The sequence below is a fragment of the Notamacropus eugenii genome, chromosome 2, assembly GCF_028372415.1.
Source record: "Notamacropus eugenii isolate mMacEug1 chromosome 2, mMacEug1.pri_v2, whole genome shotgun sequence".
NCBI lineage: Eukaryota > Metazoa > Chordata > Mammalia > Diprotodontia > Macropodidae > Notamacropus > Notamacropus eugenii.
This window is the reverse complement of record NC_092873.1, coordinates 141,141,684-141,156,810: the sequence shown is the minus strand read 5'-3', so window position 1 is coordinate 141,156,810 and position 15,127 is coordinate 141,141,684. Positions and strand designations below refer to the sequence as shown.

At 39.7% G+C, this 15,127-nt stretch overlaps 1 protein-coding gene across 4 annotated transcripts in view; it reads right to left on the bottom strand.

Annotated features, from left to right (window-relative positions):
* The window catches only part of RIMS1 (regulating synaptic membrane exocytosis 1), a 717,070-nt gene extending 712,158 nt beyond the window's left edge, over positions 1-4,912 (bottom strand). For 2 of the 4 annotated variants that reach the window (XM_072642588.1, XM_072642597.1), the window contains exon 1: positions 4,189-4,750. In XM_072642588.1, the coding sequence (XP_072498689.1) occupies positions 4,189-4,361 (173 nt within the window). In that variant the 5' untranslated portion in view covers positions 4,362-4,750. Of the gene's footprint in view, positions 1-4,188 lie in introns of all 4 variants that reach the window. The other 2 variants (XM_072642596.1, XM_072642598.1) reach the window with 2 other exon arrangements.
* Positions 4,913-15,127: the final 10,215 nt, after the last annotated feature.

The window sequence follows — 15,127 nt, the reverse complement described above, 5'->3', positions numbered from 1 at the left end:
ACCCTTAGAGAATGAAAGGATTTATACAATAATAACCACATTAATAACATATCAATTGTAAAGTATTCATAGTTTACATTTGAGAAAGTACTTCACAATGTACCAAGTAGATTATGTATATCATCTCATTTGTGCAGATATTACTATCCCCACATTCCAGATGAAGAGTCTCAGTGACCAACCCAACCTCACACAGCTAAAAGGTGGTCATGCTGGGACTGACTAAAACTCAGGCCTCCTTATTCTAGATCCCGAGTACTTCCCAGTATACCACAATAATTCTTTTTCACTGCTTACAAGCTCCTCATTAGAGAGTTCCCCATACTCTCTCTACCACTTCTCTTCCATCCACTAAATACTATATACCTCTGACCAGTTACTGCAGGATGTTTTCTTGCCTTATTCTTTTATTTTTAAATAAAATTATTAATTATTTTTATTTAACATATTTAGCTGTTTATTACTAATTATTTTAAAACATCTTTATTATTTTCAAGCCTTATTCTTGTCTTTCCCCTGCTCAACAGAGAGATCTCTGTTTTATCTCTGGCATAAGTTAAAGCCCATAAGTTCTCTGTGGCTAATGAAAGACCAAGAGCACATCCCAGGATTCCTGGCTGGGGTGGGAGAGGGGCAGGCTTGTGTGAGGTCCTCAGTAGCTCCAATGTGGTTCTAAACTCCCTCTAATCCTCTTGAGCTATACTTATTCTTCTTCTGCAAAGTACAGAGCCTCTCTTTATTTTTTAAAGGATTCAGATCTTAGATCTAATGAGATCTGACTTGATTTAAGCCCTGGGTAATGCAGTTTCCAACACACGTGCTGTTTTGGCTGAGGCATCCAATGGAATATTTAAAAGCTCGATTGGAGAAAAATCCAAGTTATAAAAAGCCCATTTTAAAAGATAATTAACTTTATGTTTTACAATATTTGGCAGGAGTCATATAATTCTATACAATAGAGATACATCTTAAAATTAATTCATGTTACTTATGAAATTAACTCTCCTGGTGATCAAGTATTTTACCATTTCTCTAGTAAATTTGATCCAGAATCCCCAATTGAAAGTTGTCAGGTTATTTTTTTTTAATTTTATTGTTGTTGGGGGCTTTTTTAGATAGGGAAAAAAGTGCCACAGCAAAAAGTTGTTATGAATATGAACTTACAATGTTCATGAACTCCTAAAATGATTATTCACTAAATAATTCTGAAAATTACTTTGTATTCTTAGCACTTAGCACAGTGCCTGGCACATAGTAAATGCTAAACAATTGTTGGTTGATTGATTGATTGATTCTCTTCTACTCAAGATTTCAGTTTTCTGAGTATTACTATTTTCAGATAGACTTGGAGCAGCAGTTGCATAATCTGTTTAGGCAAGAATGATGGCTCTACATAGCTTACAAAACTTTTGCTGAAAGGATTTGCTGGAAACAGGTCTGGCCTTCCACCAGCACTTGAACTACAAAGCCACCTCTTGGAAAAGCAAGTTTTTGCTTATAGAACAGTAGACAGTTTACCAAATCATCTTGCAGAAAGGTTCACCAACTTAACATACATGTAACCTACCAATCAACTTTCAACACAAAGTTCCTAGGGGGTCATTCGGAGGTCTGAGTGGAGCCCATGTTTTTAAAGTCGAGCTCTGAAGACCTTTATTGCCCTCTGAGAAACAGTTAAAATACGGTCCCACTATTAACCAACAAGAGAAAATACTAGCAAACCGATGATTCAGGCTTTGGAAAGACTTGCCAATCTGTTATTGTAAAATAGTACTGACACCTGATCACAGCCGAGCTGACGGATAAAGTTAGTACAGAGGATATGCTGTAGAGTCTGCTGTCACAAAACCACATCCCATACTCATATCTTTGCAATCTTTTTTTCAGATCCTTGCAATACAAATATGACATTCCCAAGCAAGCAGGAAGCAGTCAAAGGAGGAGCAGTAAAAGGGTGATTTAGATTTGACCATCTGGACCATGCTCTTAATTCTCCTTTACCCATACAGGCCCCTGTAGATTTCATTATTTCTTTTCTCAATCAGATAGTAGGTCCTGCTTTCTCCCTCACAAAAGCCCCTATGTTTTAACATCTCTGAATTCCTTCAAACAGCTGGTGAAGTGCCCTGCTGACCATTACTTGCGCTGGACCTCCCCTTTTTTATATCCATACTCAGGGAAAAAAACCACAGCCAGTAATTTATTTATTTATTTTGGCCACTGGTTGCTGGGGGACTCGATCCAACCTGATGTCTATAATCAGAACCAAGAATAACAGATCAACAGGCCTGCAGATCCTAACCAATAGAAAGGAGAAGGATGGCAGGGTCTGTAATTGTCGAGGACGGACAGATCCATAATCAGACAGACAACAAAAATCACCATCAGACACCATGAACTACTTCAAAGCTCAGAAGGAGGGAAACCTGCAGCAAGGGAAGTTATATTCCCATATTTCCACCAGGGATAAGCAGCCCCTCCCCAAGTCAGGAGGTTTAAAGTGTTTATTTTAGATGACAAGTGTTTATTTGGTTGAGAAATTCAGAAACCCATTGCAGGGGGACCAGGCTAGATCTGGGCTTTCAAGTTAACTGCCCCTTTTGCTCATCCTTCAGTTCCTATGGTAATAACTCTTAAAGGAATCATTTGATTTCCTTTATGACCCAGCAAACCTCCCCTCACCCCGACAACTGAGTGGCAGTCACACTGATCAGGCCCCAATCAATCAGCATGCTTCCTGCTGTCCCTCCCACCCCCTTTTTTGAAAAGGCATTGCTGCATTAAGGGTGAGAGGAAGAATCCAAGTGTGATATTATTTCCTTCCAGGAGGCAAGGGGAAAAAATAGGCATTTTTCATGCAAAACAGGTCTGAGGACACTCAGAGTCCTGTCCTTTCTTCTTCCTTCCCCCTCTACAATCAGTTATGAATCCAAAGAAAAGATGACTCAGTGCAACAAGTCCCTCTTCTCTTTAGCCCAGTGGACTACCCGTAGATTCCTTTATGTCCCCTCTTCTAGCAAGAATGAAAGGTTATCAGGGTCTCTAAACTCTCCTGGCCCTAGACTTTGCAACTTTTCTAAAATAGGAAAATCTCTAAGAGGGAAGGTAGGCTTGAATATTCAACCCTCCAGAGTCACTCTCTAGGTAACACTAGTAGGCAATGAAAACTTGGGGTCAATTCCAGCCCCTTAGAAAAGGTTTTCTCAAAAGCTGAGTAAAGCAATCTTGCCAGTGTCACACACTGTGTGTATGAGCAAACAGCCCCATCCTCTACACACACCTGTGTAAAGGGGACACCAGACAGAGGTACCTTACAAGGCTGAGTGGAGCATGTTAGAACACGGAAAGATTTTGCAAGTAGTCAATCACCCATTGTACCATTTCCATCAGTAACTGAGCAGGCCCCGAAGGTCTCTAGGAAAACGGTAGACAGGAGCTTCTGTTTTGCATAGGCCAGAGTCCCAATCAGCTTGCCCCATGATTGGAAACTTTAAATTTTCAATGGCCCTATTTATGAGCAGGAAAATATGTGGGCACATAGGTACTGGGTGTAAGGGTTGTAAATAAAAGGTTAAATCGATGCTGGAGAGCCAAGTTACCAATGGTGGTATCTGTCTCCCCTCAAAAAAAAAAAAAAGCCAGCCTTACTCTATGGGATGAAGTGAGTAAAAATAAGGATAACATTTATCTTTCCTATTATATAAATACTGACTCTCCTGTATAATCACTTCCTATATATATTAAGTAGCTGAAAGGAGAGAGGACTAGCTGATCTCAGAATCCCTTTACCGCACCCCTATTGCTTCTTTTTCTCACCCAAAGAGCCCCATTTCAGGATTCAGAATTCTTTCCCCATAGATGGGCTCAGGCTTTCCAACCATTTCCCCCTCCCCAATACATTCCACCAGCCAGGAAGTCTTTCCAATCACCAATCTTCCTGGGCACCCTGATCTCAGGGTAGCATCCTCTTGCTTTTCCTATCTCCCAACACTAGTGCACCTCTTCTTCTTCCCATTTCACTAGCCCCTCCCCGGCTGGACTCCATCGCCTTTGCCCCCCTGGTGCCTGCTCCCTGCATCCTGGCATCAGCCCCCCCCCCCACCCCCCACATACACACAACCCTGGCAGTGAGGGGATGAATGAGTGCTGAATGAATGGAGAAATGAATGAGTGACCGGGGCTGCTTACTTGAGCATGGCCTCTTCTTTCTCTTCCTCTTCCTTCTGCCGGTCCATCACTGCCATGATAATGTTCCTCTCCTCCTCGGTCAGGTGGCTCAGGTCAGGCAGCTCTTGCATAGGGGGAGGCACTGTGGGTGGGCGAGGGCCTCGGGGACCCAAGGCAGAAGAAGAAGAAGACATCTTTTTTTCCTGCCCTCCCCCTCCTCTACCTCGCTACCTCTCACCTTTCCAATTCCCAACGAGCTGCTGCTCTCCCGACTCCCCCTTTCACAGTGTGGTCCTCTCAGCAGTGGCGGCGGCGGCGGCGGCGGCAGCAGCAACAGAGCCCGAGAAAGGGAAGACCCAGTGTTTCATGGTTGTTTGCATCCACCCGGTCCCGGATGCTCCCTTTGTTTTGGTAGCTTTAGGAGGATTTGGGGCAGCGCTGCTGCCTCTCGCAGCCCATCCTCCGAGGGGTGGGGAGGGGGAGACTGTGCAGTGGCGGCAGGAGCAGCGACGGCAGCCAGGGAGCCCAGGGCTCACTGGGATGCTACCCCAGGGAGCTAGCCGGGTGCTGAAGGCAGTAGAAGAGAGGGCGGGGGCCGGGGCTGGGGCCGGGCAGGGGCCACAGCTGGAGCGGCGGCGGCTGCTGCTGTGGATGCTGCTGTGGATGCTGCTGCCGCCGCCGCCGCCGCCGCCTCTGCTGCTGCTGTTGCTGAAAGGCTCCGCTCGGCTGCTTCTAGTTCGGGGATGGAGGGAGGAAGAGGGAGAGTTTGGGTGTCAGTTAGGCGGAGTCTGCGAGGCTTCGCTCCTAGATGCTGCCGCCGCCGCCGCCGCTGCTCTCACAGACATCACCGCCAGCCACTCAGTCCTGGGGAACCGCACCGCCCACACGCATTCTCCCCTCCCACTGCCCAGGTCCCCGCCACCACGAGGGCTTCAGCCCACTCTCACCAGCTTCTCCTACATGCATACTACAGCCCTCTGTCCCCGGGTACCCCCTTGTCTATGAGTCATCCTCCCTCTCCAGGTCCCTAGCCAGTGTCATCCTCCCAAGCCTTATTTTTTTCCATCACTTGCATAAGTCATTCCATCATCATCATCCTCATCATCGTCATCATCATCATCATCATCAGGAATTAATATTTCTTGAGTACCCACAATATTCTACGTGCTAAACTGTAGAACAGTTTATAGAATGAATGACACCCCCCTTTCTGTCTCTCCTACGAGTTCTACTATGGCTTTCTCATCCACTGGACATCTCCAAGGCAAAGGGGCAATTGAAGCAATTATCTGGATAAATTTCAAAGACTCCAAGAGAAAAGCACCACAGAGTTGCTCGAATTTTCTAAATGCCTTTCATTATGCAGTTCAAACTCTTCTTCTACTCTGATTTATTTGGGGGTACTTTGAGCTGCTTTTTTTTTTTTTTTTTGCCCCTAACACATTACATACACTCAATTATAATATTACTTAAATAGCCTTCTTCTTAGGCCCTTCCTCATCAAGTGGCAAGATTTTTTTTCTGTGTGAGTGCCCTTCTCTGATCCCAAATGTCATTTCACACTCATCTCTTGTATCTTCATACTCTTTTTCCTCAAACTGATCCAGAATAGGAAAACTGCCTCTGACACTGTTTTAATATTTGTCAAGTGATAGGGCATAGTCTGTTGGTCACATGCAACACTCCATCTCTACTTTCCCTGCCTTTGGACCAATCCCCACCCCCAAACCCCATGCCTGACATGTCCTCACTCCTTCTACTTATAGAAGCTTTCTTTTCTTTTTTTTAAAAAAGAAAATATTTTATTTTCTTCAAATATGTGCAAAATTTTTTAACATTTTTAAAAAAAATTTGATTTCCAAATTCTCTCTCTCCTCCTCTGACCTCCCCCCTCATTGAGAAGGCAAACAATTTGCAGTGAATCAAAACATATTTTCATATTAATCATGTTGTAGGGGGAAAACAGACAAAAAATGATAAAGAAAGTAAAAAAGTGTCCTTAGATCTGTATTCAAACTTCACCATTCCCTCTCAATCCTCTGGGAGCCAGATAGCATTTTTCACCATCAGTCCTTCAGAATTATCTTACATTATTGTCTTTCTGAAAATAGCTAAGTCATTCACAGATGGTCATCTTAGAATATTGATGTTACTTTGTACAGTGTTCTCCTGGCTCTGCTTGCTTCACTTTGTTTGCATCAGTTCCTGTAACTCTTTCCAGGTTTTTCTAAAAGCATCCTCCTCTTCATTTCTTGTAGCACAACCCATCAAAATTCTATACCACAACATGCTCATCCATTCCCAATTGGCGAGCCTCCCTTCAATGACCAATTCTTTGCCACCACAGAAAAAAAAAGCTGGCATAAATATTTTTGTACATATAGGTCCGTTGACTTTTCTTTCTTTTTTTTCATGTCTTTGGGATATAGATCTAGCAGTGTAATTGCTGGGTCAAAGAGTATGCAGTTTTATAGCCCTTTGGGCATAATTCCAGATTACTCTTCAGAATAGTTCTATCAGTTCACAGTTCCACCAACAGTGTATTAATATCCCATTTTTTTCACTTCCCCTCCAACATTTGTCATTTTCTTTTTCTGTCATATTAGCCAATCTGATAGGTATGAGGCGTTATCTCAGAAACATCTCATTTCCTTCAAACAAAATGCTCTCTATTCCTGCTCTTTTCTGAATCCTCTCCAACTGTTAATATTCTCCCTCTCTAATGACTTTGCATTTGATTACTTGGAATTTATTTTATATGTAATATATATGTATGTATATGTATATATTACTTGTTCTAGCTGTCTCTACTAATCATACACAAGCACTCTGAAAGTAAGGATTATTTCATTCTTTGCATTTGTGTCCTCAGCACCTGGTACAATATCTAATATATGAGAAGTGGTTCTTGATGAGTTGATTGAATAGAAAGCAAAGCTTGGAGTCAGGAAGACCTGAGTTCAAGTAGTGCCTCTGACACATGCTGGCTGTGTTACTACAGGTAAGTCACTGAGCTTTTCAGTGTCTCAGGTTCTAAGTTGAAGATAAACTGATGAGTGGCATTCTTAGAAGGAGTTTCCCTACTTGGAGGTCTTTGTATTAATGAAATTCTGGGTTCAGATCTCCCTCACTAAAAATGAATAAACAAATAAATGAACCTAAGCAAATTATGTGTCCGATGTACACATCCTTTTGCCCCATGGGGTGAAGTTAAGTTGCACTGGAAGAAGAAGCTCTTTTCAAAGAAAAATAGAGAAAATTTTAAAACATTATCTGGAAATGTTTGACTAACATATTTGTAATATAATTGGCAAAAGGAGGCATCTCAGATTGGACCCCAACACCCAATACAGAAAGCTCCTTGAGCTGGTGGTAAAATGTAGAAAGAATAGGCAACACTGACCAAATGATGCTATAAGTGTGTTTGTGTGTGGGTGTGGGGGTGTGTGTGTGTGAGAGAGAGAGAGACAAAGACAGAGACAGAGAGACAGTGACAAAGACAGAGAGAGACAGAGACAGAGAGACAGTGACAGAGACAGAGACAGAGAGAGACAGAGACAGAGAGAGACAGAGAGACAGAGACAGAGAGAGACAGAGAGACAGAGACAGACAGAGAGAGACACGGACAGAGACAGAGAGACTGACAGAAAGAGAGAGAGAAATAGGAAGGGTGGTACAGATACCAAAATGTCATGGAATCTTAAAATTGGACAGATTTTAAAGTGTATCTATTCTAGTCTCCCATATAATTCCAGAATCATCTTTATTTTATCACTGATAGATAATTCTTCAGCCTCTACTTGAATACCTCCAACAATAAACAAGGGGCTCACCAACTCAGGAAAGAGCCATTCTATAGTGAGCCAGTTCTAGATGCTTTAAAAAAAAAAAACTTTATTTAAAATATTGAACTAAAATCTGTTTGCCTGTTATTTCAAATGACTGGCCCTGGATCTGTCCTTTATTCTGGGGGAACAAAGATTAAATCTAACCCCCCCTTTTTTTTGCATTTTTTCCCCAAGCATTTATTTATTTATTTATTTTTAATGTTCTACAATCACTACCACAAAACTTAGATTTTTACCCACCCACATCTACCCCCACCACTCCCCTCCCTCCCCAAGACAGCATACAGATCTGTATAGGATCTACATATACTTTCCTATTGAATATGTTTTCACTATAGTCATGCTATATAGAGGAACTAAAATAAATGGAAGAAATCATATAAGAAATCAAAACATAATACACACACACACACACACACACACACAAACACATGATCTGCTACATTCTGTGAATGAATTCCATAGTTTTTTCTCTGAGTGTAGAAGGCATTTTGACGTAGAAAACAATTGAGAATTTTTTTAAGTTCTTGCATTATTATGAAGTTCCAAGTGTACCAGAAAAAACTCTCGCACACTGTGGTCGTTACTGTGCACAAAGTTCTCCTGGTTCTGCTCCTTTTGCTCAGCATCAGATCATATAAGTCCTTCCAGGCTTCTCTGAAGTCTTCTTGATCATCATTTCTTATGGCACAATAGTACTCCATTACATTTATATACCATACTTTATTCAGCCATTCCCCAATTGATAGACATCCCCTTGATTTCCCATTTTTGGCAACTAAAAAGAGTGCTGCTATAAATATTTTTGTACATGTGGGACCCTTTCCCATTTTTATGATCTCTTGGGGATACAGTCTTAGAAGCGATATTGGTGGGTCAAAGGGTATGCACATTTTTGTAGCCCTTTGGGCATAGTTCCAAACCACTCTCCAGAATGGTTGGATGAGCTCACAGCTCCACCAACAATGAATTAGTGTTCCAACTCTCCCACATTCTCTCCAACATTTATCATTTTCCTGTTCTGTCATGTTTGCCAATCTTATAGGTGTGATGTGGTACCTCAGAGTTGTTTTGATTTGCATCTCTCTAATCAAAAGTGATTTACAGCATTTTTTCATATGATTATAGATATCTTTAAATTCTTCCTCTGAAAATTGCCTGTTCATATCCTTTGCCCATTTATCAATTGGGGAATGACTTGTATAGTTGTACATTTGAGTCAGTTCTCTCTATGTTCTAGAAATGAGGCCTTTATCCCCAAGATTAGCTCTAAAAATTCTTTCCCAATTTACTACATCCCTCTGAATTTTGAGTGCATTGAGTTTGGTTGTGCAAAAACTTTTCAGTTTAATGTAATCAAAATTATCCATTTTGCATTTCATAATGCTTTCTATCTCTTCTTTAGTCAAAAATTCTTCCCTTCTCCATAAATCTGATAAGTACACTATTCCTTGTTCCTCCAGTTTGTCCATGGTATCAATCTTTATACTTATATCATGTGCCCATTTAGACTTTATTCTTGTGTACAGTGTCAGGCATGGGTCTATGCCTAGTTTCCACCACACTGTTATCCAATTTTCCCAGCAATTTTTGTCGAACAGTGAGTTCTTATCCCAGAAGCTGGGGTCCTTGGGTTTATCAAACAGAAGGTTGCTATATTCCTTGCCTGCTATGTCTTGAGTGCCAAGTCTATTCCACTTGTCTACCCATCTGCTTCTTAAAGAAAGCCAATACCAAGTGGTTTTGATAATTGGTGCTTTATATTACAATTTGAGATCTGGTAGAGCTAGGCCACCTTCCCTAGCATTTCTTTTCATTAGTCCCTTTGATATTCTGGACCTTTTGTTCTTCCAGATGAATTTTGATATTATTTTATCCAGCTCTAGAGAATAATTATCTGATAGTTTAATTGGTATGGCACTAAATAAGAAAATTAATTTAGGAAGAATTGTCATTTTTATTATATTAGCTCTGCCTACCCATGAGCAACTGATGCTTTTCCACTTACTTAAATCTGACCTTATTTGTGCAAAAAGTGCCTTGTAATTGGGTTCATATAGTCCCTGGGTTTGTTTTGGCAGGTAAACTCCCAAGTATGTGTCTACCCTAGCTTTAAATGGGATTTCTCTTTCTATCTCTTGCTGTTGGACTTTGTTGCTAATATATAGGAATGCAGAAGATTTGTGTGGGTTCTAATCCTTTTTTAATGTATGACAACCCTCAAACATTTGAAAACCATATGATCATTCATTATTTACTAAGACACTGGGCATTATTTTACCTGGCTAGACCTCATTTTCCTCATTGCAAAAAGAGGGAAGTTTGACTAGATAAATGTTGTAATTTTTTTCAGTTCTGTTTTTTAATACTATTTTATCTTTCCCCAATTATTTCTTAAAACAATTTTTCAGTTCTGAATCTTATGATACAATGAACTTATGTTTATGTGTGGGATGTATATTAGCTTCTGCGTAGGGAAAAAAAAGATGGCTGATGATTTCTTCTACAAAATCATAGAAATACGATATTTCATAGCTAGGAAGAATGCTAAAGATCATCTCAGTGGTACAAAAAGATTACAAAAAGGTTTTCTATAGGTTAAACACCACCACTAACTTCAACCAATCCTTATTTACCATGATTCCTTGCTGCCTCATCATCTTTATCATCCTCCTCCCTATGCATTGGGTCAATGCCTTGCCACCTCCTGTTTCTAAATCGTGTTCTGTTAACACAGTTCCATAGATGTAGTATGACCAATGAATAAGATGTTGGGCTTATTATTCCCAGAAACTATTCATGCAGCTTAAGTTGCCTTTTACTTTTTTTAGCTTTGCTGGCTCATAACAAGCTTGTGCGCATTAGGCTCCCAGATCTTTTTCATATCAATTGTTGACCAACCAGAAAGAACATTCTGTTTTTGAACAGATGATGTTTAAAACCTAGAGGACTTCACACATTTCTCTGTTAAATTTTCTCTATTAGCTTTAGCCCAAGTTTCTACCTGTTGAGATAACTTTTAATCATAATTCTATTATTTGGCATATAATGACATTTCTAGATATATGATATCAACTCTCAATAATCAGTCCTCAGGGAGGGGAGAAGAAACAAATGATATGTACATTTCTTTATTTATTCAACAAATATTTATTGACTACTAGAGGACCAGATTTTAAAAGAGCAGACCTGGGCTTTAATACTGATATGAACTTCAAATTACTGGTGTTTACTGACTCAGATCTTTGACAAGTTATTTAACCTGTCTGTTCCTCAGTCTCCTCATCTGCAAAAATGAGGGAGGTTGGACAAGATGAACTTTATAGTCACTTTTTGCTCTAAATCCTACAATATAATGAACTTATGATTATGAAGAGGATATATGCTAGCTTTCATGTAGGGGAAATAAAGATGGATGACACATGATTCCTTCTCCAGAATCAGAGCATCATAGCACAGTGGAAAGATTGCTTCACATAGAGTCAGAGGACTTGGGTATGGATCTCAGCTCTACCATCTGTGTGACCTCAGGCAAGCCACATCTGTCTTCATCAGTTCCCTCATACATAAAAATGAAGGAGCTGGACTCTAAGACCTTGGAGGTCCCTTTCATATTGAAATCAATGGTTTTATGATCCTATATACTACTAATCTATCATTTTATAACTGTAGAAACTGAGGCTTCAAGATATTAAGATTAATGCAAGATCTTGTAATCTTAAGAAAAAAAGATAGAGGAGACATTAAGCAAAGAAATGTATAGGACATCCGTGAAGTTCCTGTGGGATGGTTCCCATGGTTCTTTTAATTCATCAAAGTGTTGTTGCATAAGTAAAATAAACAAAGGACAACTAGACAGTACAATGAACAGAGAACAACAAGGCTTGGAATTAGGAAGTCTCATCTTCATAAGTTCAAATTCTAGCCTCAGATATTCACTAGTTGTGTGACCCTGGGTAAGTCACTTACCCCTGCTTGCTCAGTTTCCTTATCTGTAAAATAAACTGGAGAAGGAAATGGGAAATCATTCCAGTATCTTTGCCAAGAAAACCCCAAATCAGGTCACAAAAAGTCAGACAGAACTTAAGTGACTGAACGGTAACAATACATTTTATTCAAGGCACTGTGCTAAACTCTAGCATGGTGGGGTAAGATGGAGGAAAACTGTCTCTGCCTTTCAAGTACTGGTAGGATAAAATACAACAATAACAGAAAACATATCAGTGCATATACTAACAATTCTCTCCCTTCACATTTCCTCCAGAAGATTGCTTAAATCAACTCTCAGTCTTTCTAAGACTCTGTTTCTCTCCATCTCTGTCCTGGTTTCTTACAACCAAACCCAAGTCTCAACTAGTTAAAATCAACCAACCAACCAACCAACAAACAAACAAAAACCCCAACAGCTCACTAGTCCTGTTTAATTATCCCAAACTCTAGACTTAGATGTGTGTTTCTTCCAGTTCTTCAGCCAAACAACTAGGAAAAACTGCATGTAGGCCTGGAGTCAGGAATATATGAGTTCACATCTGCCCTCAGACACTTACTAGCGGCATGACTCTGGGCAAGGCCCTTCACTTCAGTTTGCCTCAGTTTCCGCATGGGAAATGGGGATAATAAAAGCACCCACCTCCTAGAGATGTTATGAAATAACAATTGAAAAGCTCTTACCACAGTTCCTGGCACAGAGTAAGCAGTGTAATAAATGTTAACTATTATTATTTGTTATTGTTATTCACTCATTATCAGTTTTGTCTAACTTCATGACTCCATTTGGGTTTTTTTTGGCAAAGATACTGGAGCAGTTTGCCATTTCTTTCTCCAGTTCAGATGAGGAAACTGAGGCAAGCAGGATTAAGCAATTTGCCCAGGGTCATACAGCTAGGCTAGATTTGAACTCAGGAAGATGAGTCTTTCTGACTTTAGGCATGGCACTCAATTCACTGTGCCACCTAGCTGTCTTTCTGGCTATCATTATTATCATTATTAATACTTCTCCTCTCTCTTCTCAACTTCTTTTAATCTGGTTTCCAACTCAGTTTTACTTCATGGAAACTGTTCTTTCCAAAGTTACTGAAATCAAATCAAATGATCTGTTTTTAATCCTCATTCTTCTTGATTTATTTGCTGTATTTTAACAATTGATCACCTTGTTTTCCTAAATACTCTTTATTTTGGAGTTTCTCCTAAATACTCTTTCATATACGTGTGTGTGTGTGCGTGTGTGTGTGTGTGTGTGTGTGTGTGTGTGTATAAATCACTGCTCTTTCTTCCAGCTTTCTGAGTATTCTTTGTTTGCTACCTCATTATCCACATCACATCTATCACATCTTCTAACTATAGTTGTTCTTTCTGGTGCTCACTTTTCTTTCCACACTCCCCTTTTTGGTGACTTTGTTGTTTGTTTCATTAGTTCACGTAGACTTAGTTATCATCTCTATAGTGATGATTCGCAGATCTACATATCTATCCAATCTTTCTCCTGACCTCCTTTCTTGTATTACGAGCTTCCTATTGTACATTTCATACTAGAGGTCCCACAGCAACACAACTCGACATACCATAATGCAACTCGTTATCTTCCCCTTCAAAAAAAACCTACCCCTGCTAAAGTCCCTTATTCCTGTGGAAGGTATCACAAATCCACCAATCACTCAGATTCCTGTCTTCAATCTCAACTCTTCATTCTCACTCAACCTAAATATTTAAACAAACCTTATACTTTTCACTTCCATAACTTTTCATATATCCATCACCTTCTCTCCATGAATATAGCCATGCCAGAGTTCAAGCTCCTCTCATCACTTGGACCTTCCACCAACCCTGTACTTACCTTCTATATTTTAATTTATATGTATCATCTCTCATCTTAAAATTGAGGACAGTTTCACTTTTTTGTCTTTATATATATATATATATATATATATATATATATATATATATATATATATATATATATATATATATATATATATATATATATATATATATATATATATATATATATACATATATAGGCACTTTTAAAATGCTTGCTGAATGAATGATTGATAACTGCATCCCTGATAATGTAACAAAGGATCAAGCAGAGTTATCAAGAGGGATCAAGAAAGACCTCCAGGAAGAGTTAGTAATTGAATTGAGCAAGTTCATTCCAGGTGAACACCCCATGCAAATGCAAGAAGGCAGGAAATGGAATGGGGCAAAGGAAGAAAAAGAGGTCATTATGACTGGATGTTAGAGTACCAGAGAGGAGAACCACATTGAAAAGGCTGTGTTCATTCATTCAACAAACATTAATGAAATGAAAGCCACTCTTGGTCATTAGGGAAGAAATGTACTTTAATGATAAATAGCTGACATTTATTTACTTTGGTTTTATGATTTATAAACCATATTATATATATTGTCTCATTTGCATCTCTAGATAATCCTGTAAGAACATGCAGGCATTGTTATTTCCATTGTGGAGATAATAAAATTGAGGTCAGAGAAATTAAGCAATTTATCCATGACCAGGGAGATAACAAATGTGACATGAAGCTGACCCTAGGTCTCTTCTATCTTCAAGGCTAGCAATTCTTTCATCATACCGCACTGCTGTCCAATGTAAGATATGACATAGTCTGTGACTTCATGGAACTTATGCTCTAGTATAAGATTGTGACACAAACACAAATAAGACTTGCTGAAGGAGGTAGAACTTGAGGGCCTTAAAGGATAAGTGACAGCTAGGTGGTACAGTGGATAGAGAGCAGAGCCTGGAGTCAGGAAGACTCATCTTCTTGAGTTTAAATCCAGATTCAGGCACTTACTAGTTGTTCAGGCACTTACTACTTGTACAGGCAAGTCACTTGACCCTGTTTGCCTCAGTTTCCTCATCTGTTAAATGAGCTAGAGAAGGAAATGGCAAACCACTACAGCATCATTGCCAAGAAAACCCCAAATGGGGTCATGAAGAATTGGACATGATGGAAACAATTAAACAACAGCAATGACTGTTCAATGAAAGAGGAAGACATTCCAGGCATAGGGAACAATTTAAGCAGAAGCATGGTGACTGGAGAGTAATAGGACATATTCAGTAATTCAGAGAATAGTTCAAGTTGGCA